The sequence below is a fragment of the Pseudopodoces humilis genome, chromosome 1, assembly GCF_049639895.1.
Source record: "Pseudopodoces humilis isolate 2021_Gansu_Grassland_sample_001 chromosome 1, ASM4963989v1, whole genome shotgun sequence".
NCBI classification, from domain to species: domain Eukaryota; kingdom Metazoa; phylum Chordata; class Aves; order Passeriformes; family Paridae; genus Pseudopodoces; species Pseudopodoces humilis.
The window spans coordinates 50,178,628-50,190,859 of NC_142200.1; the positions used below are offsets into that span (position 1 = coordinate 50,178,628).

General features: G+C 36.3%; 1 protein-coding gene across 12 annotated transcripts in view; it reads left to right on the top strand.

Moving 5' to 3' along the window:
• Positions 1-12,232, top strand: part of PTPRM (protein tyrosine phosphatase receptor type M) — a 442,950-nt gene that overhangs the window by 267,744 nt on the left and 162,974 nt on the right. For 7 of the 12 annotated variants that reach the window (XM_088050998.1, XM_088051003.1, XM_088051039.1 and 4 more), the window contains one exon: positions 4,391-4,465. The exons of the other annotated variants lie outside the window; for them this stretch is intronic. In XM_088050998.1, coding sequence (XP_087907124.1) covers positions 4,391-4,465 — 75 coding nt within the window. The remainder of the gene's footprint in view (positions 1-4,390; positions 4,466-12,232) is intronic. 12 annotated transcript variants of the gene reach the window in all.

The following is a 12,232-nucleotide window of genomic DNA, read 5'->3' on the forward strand; positions in this document are numbered from 1 at the left end:
TGTGAGTAGGTGCAGGTAATACCACCTGACAGTTAGGGCGCCTGGCAGGAGCATGAAACAAAAACTGCTTCATCCCTGTACTTCTGCACCTTGCAGGAGATCATGATTGTCTCAGTGACTACCCCAATGGAATTGATCCCACCATGATTTCCTTCACATGTAGACTTCGCAATTCCACCACCACCTCTAAGTCTAAATGGGGTGGATGAGAAGGTCACTACTTAAAAGAAACAGAAATGTTAGCATAAAGTTGTCCCTGTTGAAAGTTTGGATACTCCCTACTGTGACAAATACATTTTTGTGTCTCTTTGAACTCATTCTTGGCTTCTTTTCTTTTCCAAACCAAAGGAAGTAGTTTAAATTTTCATTTACTAACTGACTGCTTACTAAACCATAGAAATATTTCAAATATCTGAACTCAACCCAAATATAACACAGATGAGAGATTAATTCCAGATGCAGGTGAAATCTTGTATTGTTTTCAAATAGCTTCAGAGATATCAGGAGTGAACTACATTACACCAGAAATCATAATAGATGATTAGAGGAATGGATTTTAAATTTTTTGAAGATTTGTATTCCTGATCACTAAAGGATGTTCAACTATTTAAATTACTTGACTGACTGAAAATTTTTACTCTCATTTGAGAAGCGAGGGTAACTTTGTGGATTGGAATAGCTCCCATAGCAACAAGCTACTTTGAGCTAACCCATTTGGCAATGGAAATGTGAGAAATGCAGCTTTTATTTTAAACAAATCTCCCTACATTCCTGTTTTGAAAGCATGTTTCATATTTTTTCATAATCAAATAATGTTAGAAGTTGTTGTTAGGACTTTTTTTTTTTTTTTTAAACAGAGGTATCCTTGATGGTATTTATAGCCCCTGAAATAAAAATTTTCTTGGGGGGGCTACAGTAAAGCACTGATTTCCATGATTTTAAACCAAATGCTTGTATTATATTTTTAATCTGTATTAATTAAAAAAAATTAAATGGACACCATGCGATACTTTAATATGGTATTAAAAGTTGCTGTCTGCACAGATGTTTTCCCTTTGGTTCTAACAGAGATACTTAAGGGAAAAGCAGAATTCTGTGCTCTCTCTGGACCTTTCACATTTGGGTTAGAAAAAAAAAAGAAAAAATGCTCTATGTCTGTAGGTCAGGAATCACTATACCTGCATTGGGACAAGACTTAAAATTGTCCTCTCTCATTCTCCTCTCCTATTCAACGCCCACAAACAGCTCGGTACAGTAGCTCAGTACATTCATGTTGTTTGTACTCCAGTAAACAACGCCTGCTCTGACCACTCTGTCAGATTTCTTAGACTTGCACAGTTTTCCACTGAGCTTTGAGACTGCAGTGTAGCTACTAGACAGTAAGCTACTTAAGCTCTATGTGCTTGTTATGTCCATCTATTTATGTGCCATAGTGCTTCTGGCAAATAAGATTGGGAACGCTCTCCAGAACTACATCTAGTTTTCACATACTAGTAAACATTCCTGGAATATTCATAATCTGGGCTTCTCTTATCTTCAGAAGTTCAAGTTTGGTGTTTTTTAAAGCTAGAGGAAGTGCTTCAGACCATTCATGTATAAAACTGGTGCAATCTTCTTTTGAATTAAGGTCTGATCCTAAAAATACCCACAGCCTTGTGTAGGCCATTGTAGATTCTACTGTGTGAGAAACCATATGCTTTCACAGAATCACAGAATATTCTGAATTGCAAGGGATCATCGAATCCAGCTCTTAAGTGAATGGCCCGTATGGGGGTTGAACCCACAATTTTTGTGTTCTTAGCACCATGCTCTGACCACCTAGGCCCTAATCAAGTTAATGATGTACCTAAATTTGCACACAGAGTAGTCTCATTGACTACTTCACAACAATTCTGTCTTAAAGTAGACATGTAAGTATTTTACTAGATAAAGGCCTGTGCCCTTCCTAGGATCAAGGTCGCTCAAGGCAACTTTCAAGTTGCTGCTCCACTGAGCTAGCTGAGATTGGCCAAGCCACCTCATTATGGTTAGCCTGTTTGGAGTCCACCCTGAGGAGCGATATGGGGATTCAGAGCATGTCACTTGCTAGTTGTATTCCCTTTAACTGTCTCACCTCCAAATAGTGAAGTTGTTGGTGCCCTTAAGATCACTGAGAGTTGATTTTATCATTGTCATGCAGTGTTCATTCCATGGCCCACCATACTTCTTAATTTTTTGTTAAAAGAAAAATACATAACTGTAATATAAACGTAATGTTCGTGTCCCAGATCCAGCAGAGCTGTTCTGGACCTTGAGAACAGTTTTCCCTCCCATTGATGTCTGCAGGAATAATGTCTGTACTTTACTGTCAAGCATGTGCTCAACTGGCAAACCCTGAACCTTGTTGCATGTTGTATCAGAGACCAAGTGCACCAGATAGTTTATTATCATATTGATTGGTTTCCTGTTAGAAGAGTACAGCCTACCTCCAGAAAAGTGCAGCCTAATTCTACTGGGTCAAATGCATGTCTCGGGTCAGTAGCTAGATAATACTTTCTCATTCCATCAAGTATATTTTAAACAACTGCAATTTGTACCCTTTTAAAATATGATCTTGTTTTATGACCATTACATTTTTTCAAACAAAACCTCTGTTAAATGTGTTCTTTTAGAGATCATATAAAAATCCTGGTTGCAATGATTATAAGTAAAAAAGTAGGATGAGAATGTTTGATTTTGTAGAGCTGAAGGTTCTCCTTCTGCTTCTGATGAAGTCAAAGGAAGCCTTTGCCATTGACTTTGTTAGCAGAAGGATCATACAGCACATCAGTATGATGTGGAGTCTCCTGATCCCAGTTTTCTTCAGAAAGGCTTCTGGGACCTCTGTGACTGTTTGGTGTATATACAAATGTGGAGACTGCAGGGTTTCCACTCCCATTATTTTTGACAAGATAATTAAACAAACAAACAAACAAAATCAGGAATAGCTTTTTGTACCAGTGGTAATAAAGGTTGTCATATATTGCTTGAAATACAGCTTTCATATTCCTACTCTTTCTTCAAGCTAAATGACTGTAAAATCTCAACAGACTAAGTTGAAAACATTCCAAAACTCCTCCAAGTTTATTACTATCAACTTTGTGGTGGTTTGTGATTTATATTAAGACTATATTTCCTGATATGACTTGCAACACTGTCTGGATAGAAACATCTTGATTATCTCCTAGGAATGCAGTTCTCAAGAGGGAGGCATCATTGTTCTAATTTTGCAATATTGGAAGGCTTTCATTAATTATGAGAGAGAAAAGGATATTATAATATTTTAAATCCAATAGCAACAGTACTCTAGAAGCTACTATCAACACTGCATTTCAGTGTTGCAGAGGGATATTTCAAAATATTATGCAGCAGCAGTTTTGAGTTTAATTGTCTGCAGATGGTAGATGATCTATTTTCCTCTCTCGCTGCCACATTTCTAATAGCACCCAGGCTGTTCTATGTAAATGAGTGATCTTTCATATAATTTTGTCCTTAATTTTCCAATATTTTTTCTTTGCATCATTCTCCAGCTGCATCATGTTGGATCTGACCTTTTAATTTTTTTTATATTCCTTAATATATATGTATCACAGCGTGCTTAACCATTTAGAGGCAATCAAAGAACTGCCAGAAAACAAAGAAATAACAGATTTTATTAATGTGAGCCATGGTCATAGTGGTCTGTAGCAGACAGTGGTTGTTACAACTCTGTCAGAAAAATCTGGGTATTTCAGGGCAGGTCAATTCAGGTTTTTCAGCTTTTTCTTGTGAACTTGAAACTCAGACCTCGGACAGTTACACACGTACCTAATTAAAAGTGTGCCACCTCTCAGTGGTCATTCTCTGTGTGCTGAGCATTAAATATATGTGTAGTGTGCACATTTTTAGAACAGTGACCCAAGTGGTTATAAGAAAAATTAATCTTAACTAGCTCAAAAATGTTTTACATAAAAGTTATCTTCAAAAAATCGTAGGAAAAATGTAGTATTATGAAATAGGAAAATAAAAATGAAACTAGCTCAAATTACTTGGAGAAGTTCATATTAGAGTAATCTGAATAATCAGCTTGTGTTCACTTAGAAAGCTTAGTGCTGTTACTAGCAGAGCTGAAGAGCCTCCAGTTTCCTCAAATGCAGTAAATAATGTGCTTTGAGTCCTTTTCCTGAATGAAAGTCGCACACAACAGCTTATTAATTTTCAGAATAACCACACTAACAACTGAAGATGAAAAGGAACTTGTGGGAGTTTTTTGGTTTTTATTTGTGAAGTTCAGACAATAAACGACTGACCAAGATTCTTCTTGCTGGCGTAGCTTCAGTCTGGCTTTTTTTTCCCTCATGCATGCTGACCTGGAACTCTTCCTTTGCCTTAGCTGCGATAATCGTGACTCAGCTTACAACACCATACATTCGCATCGCCCCTGCTGCAGGCGACGACCAGCTAACAGGTCAGATGTTCAACTACAGACAAGTCATCATGCCCATTCTGTCTCTTTTTCTTTGGCTCCTTTTCCCTGACAGGTTCTTCTTTTTCTGCTCATAAACAGTTTCCCTGTGTTAAAAGTTCCTTTCTGTTCATAATTTCTTCCTCAGCTCCATTAAATTCAGTGGTGTGCTTGGCACAAAAACTTACACACACGTCCCTGTATGTACAACTCCGCTGCATGTGCTCATTGTGATTGTGAACTGTGGAATGTTCCTTCAAGCCTGATGTTGTAAAAAGATCTCATCTTGCTCCATCCATAAATTAAATGAAAGTTTGAATATAGATACATATCTGTGTACCTGTTTGTTTTTTTCTCTGTTATTGGATCAAGACAATAGAATTTCTAAATAATTAAGGCTCAGGAGTTGCATGTGCAAGTTAGGACAAAGATCTAGTATTAGTAGATTCAGATTTTTTTCTGTGTAGTGGTAGGAAGATCATGTTTTCTGGCAAAATTTCAATATGAAAGAAAATAAAGAAATAGATTCCTTTTTATTATGTCATACATGACTTCTAGGATTAAAATAAAACGCCCTAGCATGTGACATAAGAGAATGAGCAAGACTTAAGGATTTAAAATCTAATAGTCAAAGTGAACTCAGTATTCAAGTGGAACCATTATTAGGCCGTATGTGGCTTGAAGGATGGCTCAGAATATACCAGAAAATCTCTATGAACCTGGAGAAATGATTGATTTTGTCAGAAAATAAACCCATGCCTAAAACCTTTGAGAGATTTGCAAACATTGTTATTTTCAAACAGATCTAAAGAGCATTAAATACTCTAGAACCTGAAGTGATAAAATATGTAATGGGGGAAGTAAACCTAGTCTGTCAGCTTTTAGTGTATGATAAGATCATTGCTTTTTTGAAGGATCCTGGCATAGTTCCTTGGGAAAGCACATTGTTCCCATGTTGCTACTAGGGTGTCTAAGAGGAGTTCAGATGTCTGGTATCTGGGTACTGCTACATTCAATGAGAGGCAGTTCAATGATTGAGCTTAAGATAAGAGGATTAGTGACATGTCTGCTATAGCTTTTAATTCTGCAGTATGTGTAATAATAGTAAAGCTGAGTGATCCACAGTTCCCAAGTTACCTTGTCAATCAAGACAAAATTGCTGCATGTATACTTTCATTTTGTAATATTGTATGAACTAATCAGAATAACATACTTAGATGATGCCATTAAGTAGCTTGTTCTTGTTACTGCTGCTTGGCAGAAGCTGTGTCTGCATACATTTTTACACCTCAGTTATTTTTTTTTGTTTGACAATTCAAATAAAGCATTGAAGAGACAGGATCTCTTTCATATCCTTGAATTACAACAAGTTTTTATATCTTCATCACAGGATTCAAATAAGCTTCTATATTTTTCCATGTGGAGATTGAAATGTTTCTCTTCTCGTATTTTGTTTTTACTGTTTCTTTCAATGCAAAACTGGGTAGCTATAGGTAACACTGGAGACATGCCTGTTTCGCAGGAAGGAGATGGCTACAGTTCTTAACAGTGAGAGAAAAGAGATACAGCTAGCATAGGATAGCTGGCAAAGTATTTATTTCATTGCATTGTCAGTAGTGGCATTGACAGTCTGTGGTTGTCTGTCATATCTGTGAATTTCGTTTCCTTTTCCTTGAAAAGAAAATAAAGATGTTCTATCAGAATCTAATTTTGTAGTGAAAAAGAAAGTATCAGATTATACCCACCCACAGCATTTATAGCTATCTGTGAAATGTATTGGAAAGCCTTTGAAATGCCCTCATCATCTTCCCAATCCCATCTCATGTTTGAAAGACTCTGCTCAAAAGGAAAGAAACATCCTCCTTTTTTGCCACAACTACAATAACAAGCAAAGAAGCCTCACCCAGCCCACATGGTTGTCCCATGACAGCAACAAGAATTTCTGTTTTTCTAGGGAGACATCCTGCCTAGGGGTCCTTAGGGCAGGCTTTTCAGCTTCAGGGCAGTATAGCAGTAATGGGACCTGCAGTATCCATGAGAAGCAAAAAGGTTTTCTTAAAGGAGGTTTACAGAAACTGGACCACACATGCGGGACCTGGGAGTGATACACATTGTCCCCACATTTTTCTCCGATAAATTTCAAGACCGTAGAAAGGATTTACATGTAAAAGGATTTGTTTATATTAAGGTATAGAGCTGTTTCTAACTGTAGTTACCACAAGCCCTACAGCTGTAACTGTTAAATGTCACTTAGCATTTTCTGTTCAGTGCTTTTTCCTCACTTCTTTGCTCAGAACCAAAGTAATTACATTTGAGATCAAGAAATTACTTTCATCTTTTAGCATTTGAGGAGATACATAAGCGGCAGTGGGAAGGTCAAGGATGGCATTTTGTGTTTCCTTACATTGGAAGTTGATGCTTTTTGCATAATAAAAATTTAAAATCTTGGCTGTATTCCTGAATATCGTTACCAAATTTGAAAGGTCTTCCTCTTCACAAATATCATGATAATATGGCTCTGCTTTCAAGCCAATTCTACTTGCACTCATTTCCTCCAACCTCGTCATCAGCTCATCTTGCCTCTTACTGGTGCAGTTTATAAACAATGCATTATTAATTCCTCTTTGTCCTTCCTTTCTCCTTCCTTTTTCATATAAAAATAACAGGTCTTCCGTTTATAGGATTACGAGTTAGTTGCCCTAAATATCTTGAGAGCCACTTCAGGTTGTCTTTGCTGCCTGTAGCAAAGAGAACTTTTTCTTGCAGTTGCACTTGAAATACCCACAGTGTAGTTGTCCTTGAGTTATAGCATAAGATAACCTAGTGTAAAAGCAACTGTGATTTTGAGTCTTAGAAGCCAAAACAGGGAAATTAATTTATTAGTCAATATATTATTACCAGTGATACAATAACTTAGTAGCTAAGAATTTAAATTTAGTGGATAGTGTTTAGTTTTCAATGTTACCTTACAAAAAGTAGCTAACTTGAAATTCACTCAATTGACCCTGTCCTCCAACAGACAAGGAAAATACCTAACTGACTTACATCTGTCTGTGAGGAAAAAGGATCCATGTTTTCATAACACAGTTTAACATACAGTTGGAATCATGTAGGATGTTATCAAAAAACTTACCCCACACAAATGTGACTGTATGATCTTAACTTCAAAGTTGAATAGCAAATACATCTTTTTTGAGAAAGACTGAAATCATTTGCAGTTTGTTTCAGTATTTTGTAAGAGACACTTCATCTAATAGGTTTAAATTGGCCATATTTGGTATTCACTTGGCCCTCATATATTCTGTTTTCTCCGCATTCTGATAAAATAGCATGCTTGGAATCATAATTAGGGTGTTCATTCTGTCAGGCATTTTCTTAATTGTTGAAATATGTCTGAGATACTTGTATTTAAATTAAATTATTTCCATTTGTGATTTAGTGGAGCAGCCACTACTTCGCTGGATATTATTAAGACTGATTTCCATAGAACACCCTTTTTATGACCCATTGTTAATTACACATCCAGCTGCAAGAGAGAACTCTGTATTGTACATTCCTCATACATGAAATTCTTGGTGCAAATCAAATGCAGCAAGATCTGTCAGAAGTTTTGTAAAGTAACAGATACTTAACAATTGGGAAGTTTTGGTGTTTTGTTTTTTTTTTAAAGAAAAGGGCAAAAGCTTAAAATTTAATTATTTTTTTCCTGCACACGTGAAGGTCTAGATGATCACCGTATTTTATAAACTAGTTAAAAGCAGTCATAAAATAATCCCAGTTGGTTTCTTCTCCCTTATGAAGTTACCACCATAATAAAATATACCCCTTTCTTCAGATGTGAATTCAGTACATAGCAAGATTTATTTCTGTGTTCTGGGTCACATTCTGTTCTCATCCATTCCACTGTAACAGTGAAAAAAATGAACTGAAATCTTTGATTGATTAAATCGAAACTTCATGGAATTTTTTCACGTCAAGGGATTTACTCCAGTTTTGTACTGCGTTACTGAAAACATAGTTTGTTTATTAACAGATAAACCAACAGCATAAATTTGGGAAGGAGTGTTTTTGCTATTTACTTTGATTGTTTTGCTTTACAATGCATTTGAGGTATAACAACATATGCTGGACAGACATTCACATTCATTGTTTCTCCATCCTGAACCATGTAACATTGATTTAGATATATTCTGAATGCTAAAATGTGAAGTGCTATTTTGGGCAATGTAGAATCCACTATTTCCTAGTTGAGACAATTTCCTACTTCAGTCTATAATAACAAACCTAAGTGCAGACACGTCTGTCTGCAGGTTCAATACACTGTTTTAGAAGTTTATTCTTGTCTTGATACTTCTGGACGACATGTGCGTTAGTTGGAATTGTGGATGGTTATCCAGGGGAGAATAAGCACCTGTGTGCTGTAATGTCAAAGCCATACTGCAGTGCTGTTGCAAGGTCAAGTGATAGGGAAAGCAGAATGAGAACGGATCTGACTCTCCAAAGTGAAATTCTAAGCCCATTTTTATGTGATGGCCCCAGCAATTGTTGTACCAATTGTTCAAGGATTCTGGTCTTCTTGCTCAGCTGGGCAGAATGCAAAACAAGGAAATGTTTCTACTTTCTGCAGCACTGGCTGAATGCATTTCAATGGGCTGTGGTGTCACTTGTGATTTATTGCCCATTTTTGTTCTTTTATGTGTTATATTTGTCATTTTTGCAGTGACAGTTTCATCTATAAAACAGCATAGTTACAAGAAAATGTTAAGAGGATACAGGAGTGCCATGGGAGCTGCTGTTTCCTTTTCTCCCTTTTATTTCCCCTAGTACATTACAGAGTCAAATGTCAGGTTTTCTGTAAGACAGTGCAGCCAAAGCATCTATGCTTTTAAGCATAAGTACATTTTCCACAGAGCAACTGAGGAAGAGCTAAAGTTAAACAATAAGACAAAGGAGGCCCAAAAATAATGTTAGTAACTAACATTTCACAAATGGTGAAATAACCCATAATACAAATACAAGCCTTTGCCATCTGTGCACAATAAAGAGCCCAACCTCATTAGAAGTCAGTTATCAGTGGGATTATATTAGTCATAATAAGTACACCGCTTAATGTTTTAAAATAATAGTTCCTTTAACATCCTCTGGAAGTGGGACCCTCCCAACTCTCTTGTGTAAGTAGGAGAATAGGGAGGATAAACTGCAGAGGGTCTTGTCAGCAGTTTTATTCTGGCCATTGATGCTTCTGGTTGGCCAAGGGGGTGTGGGTTCTTCAGCTGTGCTGGCGCTGCATCGCCAGAGCCGGTGTGCTACGGACCTGGGACAGGAGCAGCTGGAGAAGATCCCGTGAACTAGAGGAAAGTATCAACCTTTCCCCCTTTAGGAAGGACAAGTAGCCTAGTTAGGTATGTTTTCCACTGTAGAAAGTGTTTGTCTTTTATTCAGAGGAGTTAAAAAGTTGGTTGCCACAGAAGTAATAGTCAGTCATTGCAGGAGCTTTGTTACATCCCCCAAGAACAAAACCAGTCTGGAAGTTTGAGCCTTGCAGTACATACCACGTGTCTAATATGTCTTTCATAAAGAAAGTCATCCAAATTCAATGTAAGCCACTAAAGATGGGTCTGTTTGGTTCATTCTAGCTTGAAAAATAATCTGTTCTCTTAGTAATGTGTAATTTTCATGTCAGGATATCTGTGAGGCTGTTTGAGGTTGGGCTGGGAGGAGACAGAGCTTTTCTTAATCACATTATAGAGAATGGAAGCATAAAACCCAGTCATGAAAGTAATGACAGGAATGAAATGACCAGGATAAATTCTTTAACAAAGTGCAGGAATCTCTGCCATCTGTTTAGTACTGGTACTGGTCAGTATCACACCTACTCCAAAATGTTTCAACATCAGCAATGTACAGAGAAGCAGAAAACTTAAAACAATGCAAAAATTCCAGTAGGTAATTTTTAGAGCATAGCTGTCATACAGTGTGTTATTTCATTTCTATATTAAAAAATATGCTTCTGATTTTAACATTTGAAAGAGAACATGTTTTGTATGTATCACAATGAAAAATTAAGGAGAGACAAGGGAAGACAAAGAAACTCAGAGATATAAGTAGTAACTAAAAAAAACCTGTGAATTTCAGTGTTTCCCACCTGTAGTTTTTTGATTGTATTCATAAAATGCTAAGCAATTTGAATATTAAGTTTAAATAAAATGTGGGAGAAGTTGTGGGTAAAAATAATCTGTAGTTCTTCAAATCTGCAAATTTGGTGTTTGTACCACTGGAGAGTTTGACAAATGTTTAAGGCAATATTACATGGATTGCTTCTGTTCTAATGTGTAGTGAGCATTCAAATGTGCTACACATTTGAACACAACAGAGTAGTGTTGCAAAGAGGAGAGTAATACTGTCAGCTTTAAGCAAAAGTTAAGGAACATACCATCTTGGGCAAAATAATGTTTCAGCAATTTACTCTAGTTTAGTTTCCTTGAAATGCCTCAAATCTTACTGAGAATCTGAGCTACATTTGTCTGCTTGGGTAACAATTCAATACTATGCAAGCCATAACTGGAGTTATTGATGAGTTTTTAACACCTTCTTCAGACAGTATATTGAAAATGTTCTTTTCAATAGGAAATGAACAATGGGAGTTTGACTGCAAGAACCAATGATTTTAGAGTTCTGGGAAAGACAATCAGGTTTATCCATGCATTTTCAAGTCTTCATTTTTCAAAAATTTTGAATTTTCATTTCCTTCCCTTCTTCTGATTTTCTATCATTGCTGAGCACTAAGAAGTTTTTGTGTGCATAGAAAATTCCCATGCAAATGGAAGTTGAGTCACAGTTTTTTATAAAAGTAAACAGAAATTGTGTTGCATGGTTTTAAGCAGTCAAAAGGGGAAATAAGTACTATCAGGTTCTGTTTAAACTTTTGAGTTCATGTCAGAAGCACAAAGAGAAACAGGAAAACCAGTAAATTCTAATTGGTCAGAAGCAAACAAAGTATTCTATAAACCTATTTTGAAGCAAAATAGTTGCACTTTTCAGTATGCTGTCATTGAATTAGACTGCTTCTGGTTATGAGTAAATGTGTCAATAATTAAAAGTGAAAAGAGCTGATGATAAAAATGACTGTTCAAGGCATTCTTAATCAAGTAGAGAAAAGTTGAGATTTTCCTTTAACCCCTCAAACCTCCAGGAAATAAATGAAAAACAAAACGTAAATCAGTGATAATGATTCAGAGGAGGCCTAGTCTATTCTTGTCCCTGTACTAGAATACTGGTGCATTCAACATTATTTTGGTCTGAATAGGGTTTTTTATTGGCAATACTGTAAACATTTCTAAAATATGAACAAAAGAACTGCTACACTGTATGGCACAAAGACATATTTAGAATTTTGTGGAATTATATTTCCTTTGTTGTGCTGATTCTCCTTTCCAGTTCCTCTAGCTGACCTTCCTGCCCCAAAACAGTGTTGATTCTGAAATGATTTAAAAGAAAAAGGTTTAGAGTGTTTTTTCTTACTTTTTATAAATTATCACAAACATATTTCTCTATTTCTTCATGTATCGTTACATGTATAATTCCATTTATTTGTTAGTAGAATTAAGTATGTTATGCTTTCTTCCAAGAAAATATGTGGGTAATGAATAATGAGAAGTAAATTCCAAGTGATTGTTTTTGAAGGATTTCTGAAGAATCCTTCATAAGGATTGCAGTGTGAAGGGAGGTGGGTAGTGGAAATCACCAGGAATGTCAGCCTCATCTGTGAGC